Source organism: Ursus americanus, chromosome 3 (genome assembly GCF_024610735.1).
Source record: "Ursus americanus isolate L20-20 chromosome 3, mUrsAme1.1.p, whole genome shotgun sequence".
Lineage (NCBI taxonomy): Eukaryota > Metazoa > Chordata > Mammalia > Carnivora > Ursidae > Ursus > Ursus americanus.
This window is the reverse complement of record NC_142129.1, coordinates 12408355-12432186: the sequence shown is the minus strand read 5'-3', so window position 1 is coordinate 12432186 and position 23832 is coordinate 12408355. Positions and strand designations below refer to the sequence as shown.

General features: G+C 42.2%; 1 protein-coding gene across 1 annotated transcript in view; it reads left to right on the top strand.

Moving 5' to 3' along the window:
- Positions 1–23832, top strand: part of MGAM2 (maltase-glucoamylase 2 (putative)) — an 86801-nt gene that overhangs the window by 22108 nt on the left and 40861 nt on the right. Inside the window, exons 12-25 of the mRNA XM_087860774.1 lie at positions 1581–1694; positions 2590–2674; positions 5069–5186; positions 8897–9068; positions 9572–9688; positions 12626–12780; positions 12928–13012; positions 14617–14673; positions 15431–15555; positions 16405–16493; positions 17237–17280; positions 19845–20012; positions 21204–21359; positions 22479–22694. Of these exons, the coding sequence (XP_087716900.1) occupies positions 1581–1694; positions 2590–2674; positions 5069–5186; positions 8897–9068; positions 9572–9688; positions 12626–12780; positions 12928–13012; positions 14617–14673; positions 15431–15555; positions 16405–16493; positions 17237–17280; positions 19845–20012; positions 21204–21359; positions 22479–22694 (1701 nt within the window). The remainder of the gene's footprint in view (positions 1–1580; positions 1695–2589; positions 2675–5068; positions 5187–8896; positions 9069–9571; positions 9689–12625; positions 12781–12927; positions 13013–14616; positions 14674–15430; positions 15556–16404; positions 16494–17236; positions 17281–19844; positions 20013–21203; positions 21360–22478; positions 22695–23832) is intronic.

Below are 23832 nucleotides of genomic sequence, written 5' to 3'. Positions count from 1 at the left end.
TTGAGTCTAAACTTCTATGAAACGGTAGTTTCCTTCCTTCCCTAAACCAATGCTTAGATTTTATTGTTTTGTCTGAAGTGAACTTCTAAAATATCAGATAGACCGATATTCATATATAAGTACAAAATCAGAGCCCATGGTCACATAAACATGATTTTGATTATCTAAAAATAGATTATCCAGACCAATGATTCATTTCAGTAGTACTCATATTGGAGTGGTATACAACTGGTAATTTGCATATGATTATAAGAATTTAATTAGTTGCCTCCATTGACCAATAAATAACATCAAACATTTGATCTGAGATGCTGGCAGAGGTAGTCGTCTTTGAAGTGGGTGGAGGTTTATTATAAAGCTGTTCAGGGGGTGCCTGGGTGGCTCAGGTGGTTAAGGGTTCGACTTAGGTCATGATCTCAGGGTTGTGAGATTGAGCCCCGTGTCGAACTCTGTGCTGGGTATGAAGCCTGCTTAAGATTCTCTCTCTCCCTCTCCCTCTGCCCCTCCTCCCACCCTCACTCATACTCTCCCTCTCTCTAAAATAAACAAATAAATAAAAATAAAGATATTTGGTTGGAATGAAGTTTTCTGGGCCTACTCTAGATAGAGTGTTGCTGTAGGTGACTTCTTTACCACACTGCCTATTTCCTGAAGTCCAAAATTACCTCCTGTTACTATTTGGTGCCCTATCACTTAACACAAGAGACCAGGAGTTCCATCACTTAAACTGAGAATTTTAAGCTCCCATCTTGAGTTTTAAAAAGTCTCTGCATTATATATATACATATATATATATAAAACATGTTTTTATATCACATATATTTATATATTTTATAATATATAAAAATAATATATGTAATATATATAACACATAATATATATTAATATATGTAAGATATGTATTAACTATATTGCCTGAGCGTAAGATCCTAAATGACAACCTATAAGTTTGTTGGGAAAATAAACAAGAATATAAGCACAAAAGCTTATAGCCTGTCAATTCAGACTTTTCAATAATTTGGCCGTAAGTTCTACCTTTGTGCTATTTCTGGAAAATGTTAAAAGCTACATCAGTAGGAATAGGTTAGGAAGAGAAGAGAGGATAAGAAATATTGGAACTGAGTAAGAAGCACAAAATTCATCCCACCATTTAAAACAGATTGTTTCTCTACCAAAACCAAGCATATCACTTATAAACATCATTATTCAAAGCGGGTTTAAATGACCTTTAAGTAACACACTAAGTGACTCTAGTCATTCTCTCCTAAAACCTTACCCAGCTAGATGGATGAGTGTTTTTAGACTGTTCTCCCAGCTGGTCTGACATCACGAAATTTTGTTTTCGTGTTTTCATAGATAAAAGACATCTGATGGCTTCTCGTGTATTTAATTGGCTGTTTTTCTTTCTTTTTTCTTCTTTTGGTTCCTTGCATCTAGTTTACTATTTAGTTTGAGGGGAAGTTTTGATTCTGAAATGATAAGATGCCTGGGGCTCCTGGTGGCAGAAGCCATAGCAGCAATGAATATGTCCCTCGTCCTCAGGCGTACCCACTGCCACCGCCTTCTCCTTTGTTCTCTAGGGATACCCCGGATGGACCGTCTTTCCAGACTACAGTAATCCGACTTGCACTCAGTGGTGGAAGGAGCAGCTCAGTGAATTTCATCAAACTCTTGAGTTTGATGGAGTGTGGATTGTAAGTTGTTATTACAGAATCAAACTGCTTTTAGAAACGGATAATTCAAGGTTTGAGAAAGAGCTTTGACCCTGATCTGTAATAAAATCGTTTTCTTGACACAGTGGTATTTAAAATCCTTTTACTTAATGCAGAGCTTGTATGCAGGAAAATAGACCCCTCACAACCCCAGATTTTAATTCTGGATCTGCCACCAACTGATTATTTCTTTTTTGAGAAAGTCCTTTAATTTCCTGTGGCCTCTGCTTCTTCCTCCTTTAACTGTCTTTCAACTTAAAAATACTGTTTTATGAGAGGCTGTCGCACCGATTCCTTAAAATTTAAAGTTCATCAGAGAATGATTTAATGAACCCCTTTTATTTTTTAGGTGGGGATAGCAGGTGGAGATATTTCTTTGAAATTTGGAAAATTATCTCTGTTAGCAAGATTAGGCATCACCTATTTTTAATCCATTTTAAAGAGACAGATTTGGTCTCCGTTGTATCTTCTTGCCCCTCACTGAGTGGACTAAAAGACAGGGGAAATGATAAAACAGAAATACTCCTCTGTCTTAGGTTCTTTCGAACAGCACTGAAACATTAACAGCAACAATAAAACTCACATTATTCATAAGGTAAGAGTCAGCCTTTGGAATGGTATCGCTTAATTAGTTAACTGAAATCGATGTGTAAAAGGTAAAATGTGCCTGATAGTATTTCGGGTTGGAGGGCACCTTAGACACAACCCAATCTGAAAGATGAAACAGAGGTCAAGAAAGTTTAGGAAGATTACTCACGATCCCAAAGTCAGTTAGTAAGAGGCCCCGGATGTGGAGCCTCTAGTTGAGTAAACCTTCCCGGACGACTAACCCTACATCGGTAACACTTCCCCTCGTGTGTCTTGTGTGTCTTTGAAGGAAATGGATGAAGTATCCAGCTTTCTGCAAGGTTCCGATCGCGGGTGTGAATGGAACACCTTCAACTTTCCTCCTTTCACTCCCCGTAAGTTGTCATGAGATATGCTTAGAGCAAGCGTAGCAACACTCAGGCAGGGCCGAGAACAGTCTCAGTTCCCAGTGCAAGGGGCCTGCAGGCACGCTGGTTGCTCCCCTACCGGAGGCCTTGCCGTGCCCTTGGGCTCCGAGCGGCCACCTTCTGGCCACCAGAACCCAAGGGCGGGCGTATGGTGGATGCGCGCCTCCCCCAAGGAGCTCTGCCTTCCTCCCGTCCTCTTCGTGGTCTCCAAACCCCTCAGACAGACAGTTCAGTTTTCAGCTTTGTGAGAATACCAGAATACTTCAAGGTAGAAACTACCTTCCATTGAAGTAACTCTGTAATTTTGTGCTTTTTTTTTTTTTCGCTCATTAGCCACAATTTAAAGCATCCATGGTTCCTTTTAGATCCTTCTTATTTTTAAACCTCATTCCTAGTCAGATTTTCCAGTCCGGATTTCAAAAGTGTGTATGTGTGTGAAAGAGTATCAAATAGATGATGCTGTGGATTAACAGAGTAAAAAGTTAATTTTTTGCTCATATATTCCAGCGTGAGATGCGTGGCTCTCATCCAAGCAGTGGCTCAGGAATCTAGTTTCTTCCGTTGCTCGGTTCTCCCATCTGAGTCCTTTGTTTCCAGCTTCCTGGATGAAGTAGAAAGTAGAGGAGTTTGACTGGCAGGCCCAGAAGTGGGGCGTATTCAATTTGCTCACATTTCTTTGCTCAGAATCCAATCGTGTATTGTCAGTTCAACCTCGAGCGAAAGTGTGAAATATAATCTTAACTCTTCCAGGAAGAGAACACAGCCTTGGTGAGCATCCGGCTTGTGTCTGCCGGTTGATTCTGGTTTGTCCACTTCACTTGCACCCTGGACCATGGTTGACCGGTTTCTTTAGCTTCTTATGGTTACAGAAGGAGTGGAGATGTTTTTTAGGAGGAATCTTGGCTTCAAACCATTTAACTTCTTGCAAAATCTGCTGTTTGCTTGTCTGCTTATTCCTCATTCTTCTCTGCTCAGTCTGTGTTCCCCCCTCATTTTTTTCCCACTTCAGATCAGTTTATCATGTTTCCCTGTAATCTCTTAATCTTCTTCTTAGCGAGAACTAAGTTTTGTTTTTTGTTTTTTTGTCGATAGAAAACTGTAGTCTTATCCCCTTTTGCCTGCTTCTGGCAAGCACCTCACTCCCTAGCTCCCCGCATTTTTGTCTGCCTACCTATGACTAGCCACTACCTCCTACGTAGCTGCTCTGCTTCTCATCTTTTCAGGATTGGGCAGTACACAGTAGCCTGATAAAAACTTACGTAAATTACCTTTAACCCCGGGACAATGTTAGTGTTTTTTCTTGTCATTGAAGTGGTCATGAGTCTCATTCCACAAACTGAGCTGTGCCAAAAATATAAATTTCATAATGTTTTACCATTCAACTTAATTTCTGATTGAGTTGGGCTGGTGAGATTCTGTTGGGCTAGTGGGAAAAAGTCAACGTCAGGGTTTCCTGGTTCCACCACTTTCTGGAATTGTGCTTCATACTGAGGCCCTGTGTCCATGGCATGGCTTCAGGAAGGAGAGCTGATATGGAGCCCAGTTATTGGTCCACAGGGAAGAAAAGGGAAGAACGAGATTCTAGGCTACAAAGCAGAAAATGTTGAGCATTTTAGGCATGAAAAGGGAAAATAACAGTCAGACAATGGTGATTCTAGAAGCAGGATCTGAGTTCTTATTCATGAAACCACCCAAATGTTGTATCTCATTTCTTAAAAAAAAAAAAAAAAAAAGCCTGGTGCACCTGGGTGGCTCAGTCATTAAAGCGTCTGGCTTCAGCTCAGGGCGTGATCCCAGAGTCCTGGGATCGAGCCCTGCATCGGGCTCCCTGCTCCACTGGGAGCCTGCTTCTTCCTCTCCCACTCCCCCTGCTTGTGTTCCCTCTCTTGCTGGCTGTCACTCTCTCTCTGTCAAAAAAAAAAAAAAAAAAAGCCTAATTGGGGTTGAATGCCTAGAATGGAAGAGTGAAACTATATCCTTCCCACTTCCCCCATCTCTATTCCTTACACACATAATTCTTCTTGATGAAATGTGTGTAGAGAAATGTGGTGCTTTATTTACATTTCATCTCAAGCCAGCTTCCCGTTGCTCTCAGCTCATTTCCCAGTTGCCTCCGCTCAGCACCATGTTTTATGAGCTCCAAGGGAATGCACCTTAATGTTAATGATCAAACTCAGAGAGGGGCTTAGTAGTGGGTCCTAGGTAGGATGTAGCATTTAGGATAGAATTTAAAGCTGGAAAGGATTTTGTCAGGTGGCAATTGGGTGGGAAGGTACAGTAACCGGGAAGCGAACAATTGGGTGGTTATTTTGTTAGAGCTGATTGATAGGAAGCGCCTCACTGATGGCTATTTTCCCACAGGAATTCTGGACCGCTTGCTTTTTGCAAGAACCCTCTGCATGGATGCCGAATTTCAGTGGGGCCTTCACTATGACGTCCACAGCTTGTATGGCTACTCCATGGCAAAAGCGACACACTCGTAAGCACTTGGTTTTCGCCCTAATTCCCGTGTAGGGGAGGTGGGTGGCAGAGGGTTTTGCGTATCTTCCATAAGTATGTTTTTCAAATATATTTTGTGGTTATAAGGATGTATAACTCAGATCTTAGAGGATACTTAAGAGCTCTTCTCATAGAGCCCCTTGGTGCCCGTGTGAGATTAGTTTTGATTGGCTTGTGACTAAGGGACTTCATTAGATAGTGGTAGGCAGTAATGTGCAAGGTGTTTAGAGCCCCCAGTTGGAAGCCAGCCCTTGCTTAGGTCCTGTTACAGAACCACACTAGGGTTGCCTGATTTGGCAAATAAAAATATTGGACCCAGTTAAATTTGTAGTGGACATACTTATACTAAAAATTATTGTTAAAATGAAATTCAATTTTGCCCGAGTATCCCTTGTTTACCTGGCACAGCTACCCACACCACACCCTCCTGGCTTCTCTCTCCACTGCCTGCCCCAGGCTCCCTCTCAGTTCTCCTGTCTGCAAACATACGCTTATCTTTAAAGCCTCTTTTCAGATGTTTCTAGAAACCTTCCTGTCAGTTCTAGGAAAAGGTTGTTTACCTTTTTTTGTGCTATCTTTGTTTGTATTACAATATGCTCAATATGCAAAAATCTTGTATTACAACATTTAGATACCCCCCCTTTTTTCTTGCTGAACTGCAAGTTTTTGAGGGCAAAGTCATCCCTATAACTTTAGGCTGTGGAATAGTGTGTGTACCTAAGATGTGTGTTGCCTAGCCGCCTGGCCTGAGGTAGGGACGTCTGGAAGGGCCTGCAAGGGGCCTGGTGAGTCCGAGGCCGCAGCTGCCCCTGTTTTTTTCTCCAGCACCATTTTGCCCTCCCGACTTTGTATTATGGGGGGATTGTCCAGGTGAGAGAGAGTCCCTGTCCCAATTAATGCGAAAGTTTTGATCTCCATAAAAGAAAGACTGCAGGAGGAAGGACACACGTTTCTGATTTTGTTATCCTCTCTTTTCTGACCTCTGTCTCTCTCACTCTACCTTTCCTGGGAAACAAGCTAGAAGAGTAAGGCTCCGTTTCCTCATCTTTGAAAGGAGAGGCTTGGATTAATGTTTCCCACAGTTCTTTCTTGTTCCAATCGATTTCGACCCTAAGATGCTTCTGTCTAAGAACAGAAGGTGGGAGGGGTAAGAAAGGATGGGCAGCAGGAGGGAAAGAGAGTTTCAAATTGCTTTATTGCTACTGTCTCTCTGTAATAAAAGTGCTGTAAGATCGTGAGGGGGTTGGCTCATATATTCTAATAGCTATGATTAATAGTTAAAAGGTAACTATGATGGAGAAGGTTAAGTGCCCTTCTTAAGTCTCTGGATCAGGCAGAATGACCTCAGTTCCCGGAGAGCAGTGGGGATAAGTGGAACTTGGCCTTGGGATAGGAGGCAGAGTGGTGAAAAAGCAAATAAGATGTTTTTGTTCAGTGGGATCTGAGCGTCAGCAACATTTAAGCCATAGATCTGATGAGTATTTGGCTCAACCTTCCTGGAACTATCATTTGGGGGCAGTGGTTACTGGTCTACTCCAAGAAGGAAGTTCTCCTCCAAGCTGAAAGTAGAAAGACCAGATCCCCTCAGAGATCAGGACCGACGTCGGCCGGACCTGAGGGACAGAAAAGAGAGATTTGAGGATCTCTGAATAAGATTGTTCCTCTGGGCTAGAAAACACAGACTTATCTAATCTGTGGTACCGTAAAGGTCTGCCTCTAGATAAACCTGTAGCCTCAGATAACTTTACCCCTGTTTCGGTTTCACTCTGTGCAACCTGAATATATTTCTTTCACGATCGATGATTACAGAGTACCGTAAACCTTCTAGCCAGTGGCAATAAAGGCAAAGTGCCTTCTTGTCAAGATCAAAGTAGGCATGAGGGTAGGAGTTGAAGAGTGAGTGTTCTCTATGCTACCTTTATTTTTTGGTCATTAAATTGTCAGAATGGAGGACTTCACTCTTTCAAACCCATCTCCTACTTCAGAATTTTCTCCCTTTTGCCGTTCTAAATCATTTTGCATTTATAGGCTCCCCATAAGGTAGTACCCAGTAATATGAAGTTGGGGAGCACTGGTGGCTAGGACAGTGTCTGTGAGGAACTGCCCAGGACCTGGTGACACACTTGTCTCAGACCATGTACTGAAAGGAAAGATAGAAGGGCTCATAGCGATTATGGGTCAGGTATCACCATCCCATAGTTGTGATTTTGTTTAATTTCAGGTCGCTAAAGGAAGGTATGAACTACTTAGCATGGAAGGAGGAGGGAGAGGCATTTCAGGAAATTGCCTATGCAAAAGAGTATTCAGAACAAAAGCTAGGAAAATAGCTTTCATCTCACTGTGTTGTTACCCCACCTCATGTTCCCCTCCACCCTGAAGTAATTATCTTTCTGAATTCCACGTTTTCAATCCTTTGCTTTCTCTTTAATGGAGTCTTATTTGACATATGAAATTTTGTATGTAGTACAATGAAAATTATATTTTATATTTTAATAGCATTTAACTTTATAAAGAGTATCATATGTCATCTTTTGAGACTTACTCATTTAAAATTAAAAAACAGATTAGCAAGTGTTAGAGAGGTGTAAAGACAAAGAATCTCAAAAATGATAGTTCTACCTAGACATAATCCATAGAATCAAGAGAACTGAAAAGGACATAACTTTTTTCACCACGTGATCCACTGTTACTTAGCATCATCAACTATATACCACTCAAAACCATCTACTATACCTCCAGCGGGAGATGTACACACTGGGACTTACTGGCAAAGGGGCCAAACACCTTGGCTGTGGTCAAACAAATCAGATTTCAGGTCATGCTTCTGCCACCTCTTAACTGCTGTAAGCTTCAGTTTCTTCATCTTTAAAATGTAATAATAGCTCTTCAGAGTGACACTTTCTTAATTAAAGACATTTGAACGTTAAAAAAATTAAAAAATAATATAAAATTAATATTATTTTGCATAGATTAAGAGTCCCTAACATTGAGAATCGCTAATAATAAGTTCTGAAGCTTTAGAGGAACCCAGTTGCCTAGAACCCAGCTGGTGTACATACTGTTCTCGTAGGCCAGCGGAGGTTACAGAGTTCCAACCTGAGCTGGTGTTGTGCTAAACAGGATTGATTATAAAGGGGCAGCAAGACATGGCAACAAGGGACATTGGAAAAGCTTTGTCTAAAGGGAAAAGATGGGGTCAAGAACTCAAGACATGGCTCCAATGTATTGTTGACCAAAAGGGCCAGAACACAACCAGATCCAACAAGAGAAAGAGGGCATAATCAAGAGGACAGGAATGTAGAGACATTTCTTGGGGGACTGGACTGTAGAGGGTTAGACTGTCTTTTATGAAGTCTGAAACCTTATTCAGAAGTGAGAAAGAAGCTCTTGAAAATGCTAAACTGGGTGAGGGCATTAAGGAGGACACATGATGTAATGAGCCCTGGACGTTTTATGCAACTGATGAACAACTAAACTTCACATCTGAAACTAATGATACACTATATGTTAAGTGATTGAATTTAAACAAAATAAGATAATAAAAAAATGCTAAACTAGTTTTCTCACCTAGTTTATGAAGCCCTGATGTTTTTTCTGTTTGGTTGGAAAGCCCATTGCTCCCCTTGGGTACAGGTGAGTCCTAGATATTCACAGCTTACTTCACATTCAATCGATTGTATTCCTTTTCAGAGCCATGGAGAATATCTTCCCCAACAAAAGTAGCTTCATCTTATCCCGCTCTACTTTTGCTGGATCTGGCAAATATGCTGCACACTGGTTGGGGGACAATGCAGCCACATGGGATGATCTCCGATGGTCCATCCCTAGTATCCTTGAGTTCAACCTATTTGGTATCCCCATGGTGAGTTTCACTCTCAACCGAGGAACTTTAACCTTTTGTCCTTTGGCATTCTTTCCTTTACTAGTCTTTTAGATGTTAAAAACCAAGGAGCATTTATGTCTCCCTGTGGTATTAGAAAATCCATTTTTATATGTGGCATGTCTTTTGAAGATAGAATGGTCAAACTTTATCATTGGGTAGTCATCCATGGAATCTTTGAAGTTAGCATGAAGATACCATAAGTAAAATATGTTAGCATCACAGAAAATTCCATTAGCAAAACATCAGTGAATAGCAAAGTATAAAATTGGGAACTGAACATTGAAATGAGCTCTTGTCAACTGATCCATGATGTGCATTTGCTGCTTTCTTACATTTGGCTGGGGGCTGGCTCTGAAAGCCTGGGACCTCTGTAAACATGAAATGATGGAAATAAGATTTTCCCCCCTTATTGCAAAGGTATACAGTCAATGCTTTTGCCACTATCACTGACCACTGTGTTTGTATGTGCGCTTATTCTCCAGGTAGGTGCCAACATCTGTGGTTACACAAAAAATGTCACAGATGAGCTCTGCACAAGATGGATGCAGCTTGGAGCATTTTATCCACTATCGAGGAATCACAATGGGCCTGGGTTCAGGGTAAGGTCCCCAAGAGAAGCAATGCAAACTTCTTGGATTGTCTAATCTACTTGCTTTTAAAAAGGAACGAAAAAAAAAATCCTGCAGGTTGGCCATTAGTGCAGAAGGAGAGTAGATAAATTTTGGGTCATAGACCAAAAGAGCAGAGTATTGGGATAAAGGTGCATGACAAGTATATACATATTGAATGATTTTATTGTGATTTATACTGATTTATATTGATTTTCTTAACTCACCAATGAAGGTGAGAAGGGTTGTTCGAATTTCTGTGGTGCTGCTATCACTTACTTTTGTTACCACCTGTATAAGATGGGACAATTGGAGTCCACTGGTATTTTACCTCAAACAATACAAGGGAAACCACTTCTAGATATGGAGGAGAAAGGAGGGATGGTTTAGGGAGTGGCAGGCCAGTGATCTGAAGATTTTTTTCACCTTGTTACAACGTTCTATCTTTCTATGAATGCTTTGCAAGACCCTCCCCTCCTTACTACTTTTTACTCTTTTATCCTTTTCTATCAAAATCATGTTTTTGATGGGTGGAGTATATAGAAGTGGGCTCAGAGCCCCTCTTAAGGAGATGTCTGGGACAATGGTAGGAGCAAGAAAGGTGGAATGCCCTTTATTTTAATGAAGCAATCTGCACTTGAAGTGTTTCAAAATTGAGTAGGTCAGCTCTTAATAGGCTCAACAGGGTAACTTACTGATGATCATTTTAGCTGCCGTTCTTGACTTTGTCTCTAACTTGGGAACGACTCACAGCCAAATCATCAAAATATTTTATCCCCAGACTGTCCTAGCCATTTGCAATCTGGAGAGAGTTGAGTTATTTCTGAACTTCTAAGCAGGTGACTGGGAGCAGGTTTGGCAGGTTGCCTTCCTCTTGAGATGGCCTGGAAGGAGTTAGATAGATAAGAGCCCTCGGATCACTTAGGCTGCTAAGTTACAGTGCTTGTTTGCCTGTCCCTCCAGGAGTGCTATGCAATAGAATGATAATGAGAGCCACACATTAAGTTTAAATGTGAATTTAAAAAGTAAATAGAAACAGAAGCAATCATTTTTTTTTTAAGATTTTATTTATTTATTTGACAGAGATAGAGACAGCCAGAGAGAGAGGGAACACAAGCAGGGGGAGTGGGAGAGGAAGAAGCAGGCTCCTAGCGGAGGAGCCCGATGTGGGGCTCGATCCCATAACGCCGGGATCACGCCCTGAGCCGAAGGCAGACACTTAACCGCTGTGCCACCCAGGCGCCCCAGAAGCAATCATTTTAAATATGTTTTGTGTAACTCAGTATGTCCATAACATGATCATTTCAACCTGTTTAATACAAAATATAATCAATAAGATATTTTATGTTCTTTTCTTTCTACTAAGTCTTCAAAATTCAAGTACATTTTACACTTACAGCAGATCACAGTTTGGATGCTAAATTTTCAGCAGTTGGAGTGCAATAACCCAAAACATAAAGTTATATTTAATGGAAAAATCTTTTATTTAAAAATATTTTATTTTTATTCTTCATTTTATTTAAAAATAGTTCTTTGAAAATATTCCGTTTTTAGGATTATATTTAAATTAATTCAAGTCAAGTAAAATTAAAAGTTCAGTTCCTCAGTCTTACTAACCACATCTCAAGCGTTCAAAAGCTCCCCGTGGTATACGGCCACCATAGTGCAGCTCTGCACTTTGTTGGTTGGAGACCCGAGTGATGGAGGATGTGGAATGTTATTTTCTTTGGTGTTTGGCCTCAGGATTTTCATGAGCCCTACTTTGGGGGCATAGAGTGGTCTCCTGGAGTAGACCACTCTACTTTCTATTCCCTTTGAAGGGAGGAAATGAGCATTTTCAGGAACAAAAGAAAGGAATAAATTTAAGTAATTTTCTCTAAAATTCAGTCCCAGTAATAGAGTGCAGGATGACAGATCTCAATATGACTTACATTATCTTTCATATCTTACAAATTACAAGGAAAATGAACAAAATGAGCCCCATCATTAATGGAAAAGTTCTGTTTCTGGGTCCTAAGAAAATTAGATTTCCCTTCTAAAGGGTTTTTTCTTTGCTCTTCGATAAAGTCATGATTTCTTTGCACATTGTATACTGAAAAAAAAAATAGAGGTCACTGTCTTTGGGGTAGAGAAAAGAAAACAAATATCGATGGTGAAAACATTACAGATAAAACTAGATGCAAATTTTAAAATTGCAAATTCATAAAATTTCATGGAAAGGAAAAGATGGATTATAGATCGTGGTGGTAGGCAATGCAGCCTAAGACAGTGGGTTTCAACTTCAAATTCTTTTTACTGGTTGTACAACTTACTGTTATTATTATTATTAGCCAAATGGAGTATTATGAGAAACCTCAATATATAACAGATCAGTTAAGAAGGGAGCAGGGGCCACTCTAGCCCCTTTATCTCCATGGCAACCTCCATATTTTTTTAATTGACTTATTAATTTAGAGAGAGAGGGAAAGCATGCGTGAGAGGGGCAGAGGAAGAGAGAGAGAGAATCCCAAGCAGACTCCACGCTGAGTGCGGAGCCCAATGCAGGGCTCAATCTCATGACCCTGAGATCACGATCAGAGCCCAAACCAAGAGCCTGATGCTTAACCGACTGCGCCACCCAGGCGCCCCCTCTGTGGACTTCTTTATCACCCTCGAGGCTACCATAGACCGGGATCAGAAAACACACGTCAAATTTAAACTCTGTCATGCGCTTGCAGTTTACATTGGGAGAGTCATGTAATCTTTGATACTGCTTTTTCATCTATAAAATCGAGAAACAGTACCGAGATCCATTTAGTTTTGGAAATACTTTGATACCTTCCAAGTTGGAGCACATAGCTACTTTCATCCGAGAAAACTTCTCATCATAAGGGAACAAACTTGTAAAACACAGTGGAAATATCTCATATCTGCTTCATTTTCCTCTAGGACCAGGATCCGGCTGCCTTTGGCGAGCACTCTCTGCTGGTGAATTCCTCCAGATATTATCTGAACATCCGCTACACCCTGCTGCCCTACCTCTATACCCTCTTCTACCGAGCTCACGCCCGGGGGGACACCGTAGCGAGGCCCCTGGTCCATGAGTGAGTTTCCTGACCCACAAAGAATCCCTTTCAGATTGTTCTTTTCACTTGCCTTGTTAGTGGTAGCAAGGTTGGTCCGGATCTTGTTGCCACCTAGTGTGCCGTTGTCCTGTACTGGAGGCTTCCTCTGCCTTCTCTGTTTTCCAGGTTCTACCAGGACCCAGCTACTTGGGATGTGCACGAGCAGTTCTTATGGGGGCCTGGACTCCTCATCACACCTGTTTTATATGAGGTATGTTTATAATCTGAACAATGGGGTGGAATACCACACTTGTCCTCGTGGCTCTATAGCTGAATAAGCTGAGTCTGTAGTATCTATGGCTGCATTTAAATATGAATATAAATATACATATGGGACACCTGGGTAGCTCAGTCAGTTAAATGTCTGCCTTTGGCTCAGGTCATGATTCCAGGGTCCTGGGATTGAGCCCCATGTTGGGCTCCCTGCTCCGTGTGGAGTCTGCTTATCCCTCTGCCTCTCACCCTGCTCATGCTTTCTCTCGTTCTCTCTCATTCTCTCTCTCTCAAATAAATAAATAAATAAATAAATAAATAAATAAATAAAATCTTTTTAAAAAATAAAATAAATATAAATATGAATGAGAGAGATCATGAAAGTTTGGAAATTAGAAAAATAGCAATTCTTGGGGCGCCTGGGTGGCTCAGTCGTTAAGCGTCTCCCTTTGGCTCAGGGCGTGATCCTGGCGTTATGGGATTGAGCCCCGCATAGGGCTCCTCTGCTGGGAGACTGGTCTTCCTCTCCCTCTCCCCCTGCTTGTGTTCCCTCTCTTGCTGGCTGTCTCTCTGTCTCTCTCTCTCTCTCTTTCTCTCTGTGTCAAATAAATAAATAAAATCTTAAAAAAAAAAAAAAAGAAAAGAAAAATAGCAATTCTTGGGGCGCCTGGGTGGCACAGTGGTTAAGCATCTGCCTTCGGCTCAGGGAGTGATCCCGGCGTTATGGGATCGAGCCCCACATCAGGCTCCTCTGCTGAGAGCCTGCTTCTTCCTCTCCCACTCCCCCTGCTTGTGTTCTCTCTCTCTAGCTGGCTGTCTCTCTCTCTCTCTGTCAAATAAATAAATAAAATCTTTAAAAAAAAAAAGAAAAAGAAAAATAGCAATTCTTGGTCCCACTACCCCACCAAGCAAAACAATTTCTGCTTTGTAAAATTACCTTAAAACTTGTTTTCTTAAGCATATGACCATGGATTGATAGGCTTTAAATGCCTTGTGAGTTTGGGCTGGCCATCTGTCTGTGCTTCCTTTTGACCAGAGGACCTGTGCTCTTGGGGTTGGGCTGGGGAAAGAGAAGAGGTGAGAGAGGAGCAGGGAGGGAGGTCTGGGCAAGGGGGAGGGCGTTAGTCTGGAGACCAGATATGAGGGACCACACGTACCCTCCCAAAATGCGAGGGGGGGAGTGTGGGGGAGGGATCAGGATGGTGCTGATCACTTTATAAACCTGGGAAATCGCCAGTGTACTCATGTCAAAGGCCCATCTCTTGGCAGGTGCTGCGAGCAGCCGCAGTCCTGCTGGAAGGCCCTCCTAGAGGCCTGCCTGTTTCGGTCTTCTCCCACCTGTCAGATTACACAAGTAACTCAGTGAACGAACTTTCTCTGCTTCTCTTAGAAAGTTCAGGAGCCTAGGAGCTTAATTTCTAGGCACGGCTCTGCTTTGGGTAAACTGCCCAACTTTTCTGAGTATTGGTATCTGTACCTGTAGAATGGGATGGTCCCAACCACCTCTCAGGATTGTTCAGACAAGCACATGCAAGCACACGTGAGGTTCTGTGTAAACTGTAAGCGGCATTCTGATGTTGCTCACTATTGGTGTTTCCCTAGGGTGTGGACCGAGTGAAAGCTTACATACCAGACGCCATCTGGTACGACTATGAGACAGTAAGTAAGGCAGTCCGCTTGGGTCAGAGACCAGCCTCTAGCAGGGGGCAATTCTAAGGCAGGAGTCCTGTGAGGAAGGCCTTTCTAGGTGTACTCTGAAATAATTTGAATAACCGGGGTAGGTTTAGGGGAATTTTCATTGTATCAACCTGGCTGCTGCAGCTATGAGAACTAGTAATTGGCCTTAGGCTGAGATACCCTAGTGAGTGAGCGAAAGCCCACTTGTGGAAGAATCACCACATGGTGTAATTCAAGGAAATAGGGCACATTGGAGTCTCAGATCTGCTATCTATTTCAATTATGCCTTAGGCAACCCTTTGCTTTTGGAGGGTCTTTTCTTTTCATTCTTTTTTTTTTTTAAGTTTTTATTTGAATTCTCATTAGTTACAATATAGTATAATGTTAGTTTCAGGAGTAGAATTTAGCGATTCATCACTTACGTGCAATACCTGGTACTCATCACAAGTGCCCTCCTTAATGCCCATCTCCCATTTGACCCATACCTCCCCACCTCCCCTCCAGCAACCCTCAGTGTGTCCTCTGTGGCTTAGAGTCTGTTTTATGGTTTGTCTCTCTCTTTTTTGGCCCCTATGTACATCTGTTTTGTTTCTTAAATTCCACCTACGAGTGAAATCATACAGCATTTGTCTTGCTCTGACTGACTTATTTCAAATGAGACAACTGAACTAGAATGGTCTGCACGGTCCTTCCTAGTCCAGCGGTCCATTATCTGCTCTGTCGTCCTTCTGTTGGCTAGGGAGTAGCCATCCAGTGGAGGAAACAATGGGTGGAGATGCTGCTGCCACTCGACAGGATAGGACTTCATCTCCGAGGGGGCTTCATATTTCCCACCCAGCAGCCCAACACAACCACAGAGGCCAGGTAGGCTCCTCACTCTTCTAAGGTGTGACTGCCCTGGCGCTCCAGGGAAGCATGTTACGGGACAGGCAAATGGACACCAAAAGTGGATAAATCAAGGGAAAATATCTCCAGTCAGGAATCTATCTTCCCTCCTTTCAAGGTCATCCCCAGAGTGCACCTTTGTGTTCATTTAGCGGGTGAGGTAGCCTTAGCTCCTTCACATTTCTAGAGTCTCACTTGGGAATTGAATCAGATTTTAAGAACAGTCAAAATAATCATTTGTGAGGATTTCCCTATGACCAGAAACTGTCTTCAAGTAGATTTCCTTGGGCATGAGAGAATGCATATTAAATAGGAGGTAAGAGTTATCACATGGAAATGAACATAGCTTCCAAGGTCAAGAGCCAGAAAGTTCAGGTTCAGACCCCAGCTCTATTACCAGATGTGCTGCCATGGGCAATGTCCTCTCTGTGTTGCTGCCTAGCACAAGCAAACTGGGGGTGACAATAGTTTGACTGTTCAGTGTCATCATGCAGGTTAAGCGAAATAATAGTCATGATTTACTGTATATAGGACACTTAGAAGAATGGCTGGTGCACGGTAAGCACCCAGTAAGTGCTGATTGTTGGTAGAATCACAAACCCAGTCTTTGGCAGGAACTGCCTCCTTTTACCACTCTTCTTATGCTCATTCATTACCAACCTCTGCTGTCTATCCACAACCAGCGTCCATGTTTCCAAAGGATGTCAATATCTACTCTGTTTCTGGGGTAGACTCTGAGTTCATCTGTCCCTGCAGCATGAAAGGGGCTGGCTGAACAAAGTTCTATGCCTTCTTCATTCTCTGAAACTGAGAGTTGCTCTTTTACAGTCGGAAGAATTCCCTGGGACTCATTGTTGCCTTGGACTACAAGAGAGAGGCATGGGGCGAGCTGTACTGGGATGATGGTGTGTCTAAAGGTAGGCTTCCCTGTGGTCCCCTCCCTGAGATTCTCCGTGAAAAGTAGTCATTGCAGACTGTCCAATATGGCACTAACCCTGTTATCATCGGTGCTGATTTCTGTAAGTTTAGAATCAACTTGTTCTGGAAGTTTGGCTAGCCAAACACAATGCATTAAAATAGACTTCAAATGAGCAACTTGTATCTTATTAACTACCAAAACAACAGACATTATTTGGTTTAATTACTCTCTTCTTTGGGTATCATTACCAATACCAAATAATACATTTTGTTAATAGATTTTTAAACTACTGCTTTGGTTACTGTTGAGGGGGAAGTAATTTGTATAGTGTGCTCTTCCGCTGTAAGATTCCCATGGAAGTAACTGACATAAGCTTATGGTCTGTGATTATATTAAAAACACGGCCCTGAGTAGAATTAGCATTTATTAATATTTATTGGATATTGCACTGCGGGCAGGGGATATGAAGATGAATAAGACATAGGCACTGCCCCTGAGGAACTCCTGGGCCAGCAGGATGGATGCAATGTGCATGCGGATGACTATAACTGCAAGTCACAATGTTTTAAATGCCAGCAAAATGGTGCCACAAAGTGCCATGCGAGTTTGGAGGGTGAAGCATTTAGGGTTGGTTGAAGTGGTCCAGGAAATTGGTTGGGTAAGCAGAGAAAAAAAGAGAAAAGCATGACCGCACGGCTCCTCTGCTTCCTGTAATAACGGGTACTCCTCTTTCTCTTCTAGATGGTGAAAAGCAGTATATTCTGTATGATTTTTCTGTCAGCTCTGTAAGTACTGTTTTTGAGGAACACACAGTGTATGTTCTTTTCTGTGATGGCTTTTTGAGTTTTTGGTTTGCTGCGATGCTTGGTCATGTGGAACAAGGGCCATGCCAGTGGTGGTCCCAGAAGGGACTAGAGTTAAAATGAGAGTTTTTAATCTATGTTGGATATATAAACCTCTCAAGTCAGTATGACTTCATGAAGAATTTGGTTTTTTTTTTTTTCTGGGAAAAAAAAATCATTGTCTCTGAGCTTGATATGATGAGTCCTGGCTTCTGGAATGTGTCCTTGGCAGGGAGACCAGGGTACAAGTATGTGTGGGATGAGTGGTATGGGGCCTTTCTAAGTTCTTCCATAATGGCCTTCCTTTCCAGCCCCCAAATCTTGGCACAGGTATTACGTGGTGGATTTGAAAGGTTGGAAGATACAGAAAGGTACGGATCATCACTTGCCTCATCTCTGTCTCCCAAGGGCACCGAGAGGAAGAAAGGCAGTAACGCTAGCATAGGATATGAGAATGCTAATTTGATTTTCTTAGAAGTCTGATTGTGCATGGGTAGAGATTTCTTTTGTGCGATATTTCTTTCCTTTATTTCTGCTTTCTTTTAAGAAAGGAAGAATGAAGAATAAGAAAGCATGTTGTTTTTTAAACTATCCTTTTTATTTTGAGATAATTACAGAGCCCCCCGCAGTTGTAAGAAATAATACAGAGTTTCCCTTGTCCCCTTTACCCAGTTTCCCCTCATGGGAACATCTTGTCCTTTCAAGAACGTGATGTAGATGGAATCATACAGCATGTAAGCTTGGAATTGGCTTTTTTACACTTAGCAAAATTCTCTCAAAATTCATCAAGTTGCTGTATATTAAAAATCTATTCCTTTTTGTCGCTGAGTAGCATTCCAAGATATAGATGTCTACCTTTTGTTTGACCATTCACTTAATAAAGAGTATCTGGGTTATTTTCAGTCATAGCTATTACAAATAAAGCTGCTATGAACATTCATGAACAGGTTTCCATTTGTCTGGGATAGACGCCCAAGAGTGCTGTTGCTGGGTCTTACAGTTTTTGCATGTCTAGTTTTCGGAGGAACTGCCAAGCCGGTGTTCAGAGTGGCCGTACCATTTTGCATTCCCACCAGCAATGTTTGGGTAACCCAGTTTCTCTGCATCATAACCAGCATTTATGTTGTCACTTTTTTTTTTTAACTTTAGCTCTTCTAATAAGGGTATAATGACCTGTTATTGTGGTTTCAGTTTGCATTTCTCTGATGTCTAATAATGTTGACCATCTTTTCATTTGCCATCTGTGTATATTTATATTCTCTTAGGTGAAATGTCTATCTACTTCTTCTGCCCATTTTCTCATTGACCGGCTGATTTTTCTGTTCAGTTTTGAGAGTTATTTGTATGTTCTAGAGAGGATTTCTTTGTTGGATACATGGTGTATAAATATTTTCTATCAGTCTATAGGCATGTCTTCTCATTCTTTCAACAGAGTCTTTCACAGAGCAAAAGTTTTAAATTTTGATGGGTCTAATTTATCATTTGTTTCTTCTATGGATTATGCTTTTTGTTGTCCACAGTAAGGACTCTTTCTATCCCTAGATCTTGAATATTTTTCTCCTATTTTTTCCCTAAAAATTTTAGTTTTGCCTTTTACATTTAAGTCTGTGATCTGCTTTGAGTTAATTTTTATACATGATGTGAGATTGAGGGGCAGGTTGTATTTTTGGCCTCCGGATGGCCAACTGTCCCAGCACTGTTTGTTGGAAAGGCTCTCTTTTCTCCACTACATAACTTTTGCACCTTTGCAAAAGATCACTTGGGCACGTTTGTGGGTCCCTGAATCTTTTTAAACATCAAAGTGCCCCCCCCACCTTTTTTTTCTCAAGTCTTCAGTTCTACCTTGGTCAGAGCTCAACTTCATCCCTTTTGAAATGTGGTTACCTGGGAAGGTTGTCTGCTTCCCCGGGACTTCAGTCTTCTCCTCTCAAGAATTGGCTCATTGTAGCTTCAGCCTCACAGCTTGCTGTCGGAAAGGAACACGATGCTTAGCACCGTGCCTCGCAGAGAGTAAACACTCATAAATTTTAGCTCCTATCCTCATTATCATTAAAATAAAAAGAAAAATGTATTTGGGCACTGTGTGTGTGCATGTGTGCGTGTGCGTGTGCGTGCGTGTGCGTGCGTGTGCGTGCGTGCGTGTGCATGCGTGTGTGTGTGGCTTCATCTTTGTGTGCCAATAGGTCTGTGTATGTGCTGATGTCTTTTTGTTTGTTTTAAGAGCACCCATTTTGTCCACTTGGAAATTCTGTGATGTCAGGAGCATATTTCTTGAGCGATGAAATCAATAAATAACCAATGAACCAAAGCAAACACGAAATGTTACTGAAAGATTGAAGACCATGAAGAGTCTGGGTTAGCGAATTCCCTAGGGATGATCACCAGGCACCAATTAGAACTTCAGAGATAAAGGACATATTCAGATGTCAGAAAGAAAGATGTTGAGCAGTATTTGGTGATGTACCTGGCTTCTAAACAGATGTTTTTGTGGGTTTTTTTTTTTCCAGAACCGTCTTCAGGCAAATATTATAAATAATAGCTATACGGACCCTAACAACCTCATGTTTACAGATATCATAATCTTGGGAATGGACAAGCAACCTACTGATTTTACCGTCTTACTTAATAATTCTGCCACCTCCATTTCAAATGTTGCCTACAATGTTTCATCAAAGGTGGGAGACTGTTCCATCCTTGCAGGGCCCTTGTCAAAAGCCCTGGCCTAAGATTCTGACAGCCAGACATCCCTTGCTTTTTCGACTTTGGGCAGTTACGGAGACAGCTGGCTTGCTGCAAAATCTACCATACCACAGGGCAGTTGCAGAAGGAGAAACATATGCGTGCTAACTATGGACTCCTGACCTTTGTTTGCATCAGAACACTGACGAGGGCAGTGGGAGCTGGGACCCTGAGGCAAGGCAGTTCTTCTCTGGGTGGATTTAAAAAGAGACCTGCTGATCCCAGATGTGATGTAGTGAAAACAGGATTCAGCACATTAGCCTAGTTCTGGAGAGTATTTACATGTTAGTCCTCTCATTTCAGTTAAAGACTGTCTTTGTTTGAGACACAATTGACACACCACTTTTATACCATTGCAGAAAAGGAGAGTTGAAGAGAATACGAGGGGTAATCCCAGTTCTGCTCTTATTAAATGAGTCCTTACATGCTAATCTTTAACAAAAGGTTCTGATTGTTAGTGGACTATTTCAAGTGCTGGGAAATTCACTATTTCTTAGGGCAGCCCCCTTCCATTTTGACAATGCAGATAGCAAAAAATCAGAGCCTGGTTTCTGTACTAGGCAGAATGGGGTTCCAGTCCTAGCTCTGCTGTCTCCTAGCTGTGAGATCTTGGGCAAAGCATTAAACCTCTCTAATCCTCAGTTTTCTATTTTGTAAAATGAAGATAGCCATATTATTTCCAAAATAGAATTACCTTCTAGGATTGATGGGGATAATGCATATAAAGTGGATATCACAGTGATTGGCCCATATAAATGCTCCATAAAGTTTAACTATTGTTATTACTGCCATCATTCTTACCACGTGTGAGCACCACACCCAGAGGGCAATGAGTCTTACAAAGACAGCCCTGCTTGTGATCTGTACTCCCTAACATGATGAAAGCCCTTCCCATTCAATATTCCACAGTGACTCCATGAGGTGAGAATGGTCGGGAATAAGCCAAGATCGTTTTCCCAACAGGGAGGTCAAAAGCCCCAGAGGATAAAAATAATATTCCAAATACCCCATGACAAAGTGGTGTTGGATTAAGGGCTAGCTCCCTTTCCAGGTCATCAGGGAAGGACATTAGCCAGGTGGCTCAACCTCACCTTATGTGTCATGTGGCCTCCTTTCTCCTTCCTCAGGTGGTGGAGATCAGTGATCTCAAGGGACTGATACTCGGTCAAGGATTCTCCATTGAATGGAAACTTCCAGTCAGTGACCTGGAGAAATTCAACTGCTACCCTGAGGATGCTGCCGTCTCTGAGGAGAGTTGCAAGCAGCGGGGGTGCCTTTGGGAGGTAATGATCAGGGACACATTACCGCAGTGAGCAGGAAGCTGGAAAAACTGTCCCATGAATAATTAGACACCTAGAAAACACTTCCCCAATATTGATGGGTTGAAGGGTAATCATCCTTCAGAAAGAAAATGACATTATGTCAACTGATAAATTATTTTGCCAGCTCCATGTGAGAGGTGGTCAGTGTTTTCCTCAGATACCCTGAATCAGAAGACACTTATGGGCACTCTGGCTCTCTCTCCTCTAACCACAGCATTTAAAACCCCACTTTTATTTTTAACACAGCAATAATACATTGGATATGCATTGTGCATTGAGTATTATAAGTGATTTTTTTTTCACCTGTTAGAGAGTCCATGAGGAAGGTAAAGTAAGACTGTTTCTCTTCATTTGAAAAACAGAATGAAAGCCAGAGAGATTATCTCAAGGTCACAATGGCAGCAATGAGGACACTGGGAACAGAACCCTGCCTGAGGATTCTAGTCTCCAGATCAGGCTTCCTGCTGACCCTTCCCTGCCCACCCAGGAGAGGAGGGCAATGGGCATGTGTTTTTTAAATGGATGTATTCATTTGCTGGTGCTGTCATGAAAAAAGTACCACAAACTAGGTGACTTGGAACAATAGGAATGTGTTATCTCAGCGTTCTGGGAGCTAGAAGTCTGAGCTCAAGGTGTCAGTTGGTTCCTTCTAAGAAAAGGGAGGGAGAATCTGTCCCATGCTTTTCTCCCAGATTCTAGTGGTTCTCTGGCACTCTTTGGTCTTGCTTGGTTTATAAAAACATCACCCCGATCTCTGCGTTCTTCCTCACATGGGGATCTCACTGGCTGCAGCTCTGTCTCTGGGTCCAGTTTCCCCTTTCAATAAGGACACCAGGCATATTGGATTAGGCCGATCCTAATGATCTCATTTAACCTGATCATCTCTAAAGATCCTACCCAAATAAGGTCACTTTCACAGACACCAGGGTAGGACTTCACATCTTATGGGGGGATCAGAATTCAGGCTACAATAATGGGCATGGTGTAAGAGCCTTACTCTGTGTGAACCAACTTCTTTAGGAATCAGACCCTCGAAGTGTGGGGTTAGAGGCTGATGGGGAATTTCTCCTCTTGTTCCAGTCCACAGCTGTTCCTGATGTGCCCACCTGTTACTACGACACCATCCCTAGTTATGCCGCCAGTAACATTCAGTACCTGCCTACGGGCATCACCACAGACCTCGCCCACCTCAGGGCCCCTGCATCAGCCCGGGCTGCCTCTCGCTCGCTCTCCACGCCAGTCAGCCTCCTCCGGCTGAGCGTGGTCTACCACACAGAAAACATGCTGCAGTTCAAGGTAATTTCCTCAGTGGTGCAGGTTCTGATCTTCCACACAGAGTTCTTACAGCTCCATGCGGATGAACGTCATCGAAACACCGTTGGTCCAAATCCATCATTTTACGGACAAAGGCGCCATGGCCCAGAGAGGTAAAGGTTAGAGACTTAGGAGCATGGTAGAACCAGGATGAGACCTTGGACCCACCAGGGTTGTGAATATCCTGCACTGCCAAGTGCTCAGTGGTAAGTGTCCTCAAAGAACCCCTCCTAGGCCTGTGAAAAATGTGGTTGCTCCATGGGAAACTCACCCAAGTGGCATTAGCTCACTTCCAGTTAGAGTTATTTTTCTTGCAGCAGTTCTTAAACTACAGAGAGCACCAGAAGGACTCACAGGTCTTGTTAAAGCTCAGATCACGGGGCCTCTGCCCCGAAGTTTCCAGTCCAAGAGTCTGCGTCCCTAACACGTTTCCAGGTGATCCCGATGCTGCTGTGGGTCAAGGGGCCATGCTTTGAGACCCACAGCTCTGCTCTGAGGGCAGTACAACGTGAACCACATGTATTTCCTCAGAGCCACACTCCTAAGAATGTATTTGAAAAAAAATCGAATGCAGTACATTTTAATAGCATTTTATTTACCCAACACGCTGAAATATTATCTCACCACGTAATCCAAATATAGTTATTGAGATAGTTTAGAATCTTTTAATCATACTAACTCTTCAGATTTGGGTGTGTAGTTGGCACTTATAGCAAGTCTCAATTCAGATTAGCACCTTTTTTAAAATTTTATTAATTTTTTTATTTTTATAATAATATTTTTTAATTATATTATGTTAGTCACCATACAGTACATCCTTGGTTTTTGATGTAAAGTTCCATGATTCATTAGTTGCGTATAACACCCCGTGCACCATGCAATACGTGCCCTCCTTACAACCCATCACCAGCCTATCCCATTCCCCCGCCCCCTCCCCTCTGAAGCCCTCAGTTTGTTTCTCAGAGTCCATAGTCTCTCATGCTTCATTCCCCCTTCTGATTACCCCCCCTTTCTTTATCCCTTTCTTCCCCTACCGATCTTCCTAGTTCTTATGTTCCATAGATGAGAGAAATCATATGATAATTGTCTTTCTCTGCCTGACTTATTTCACTTAGCATAA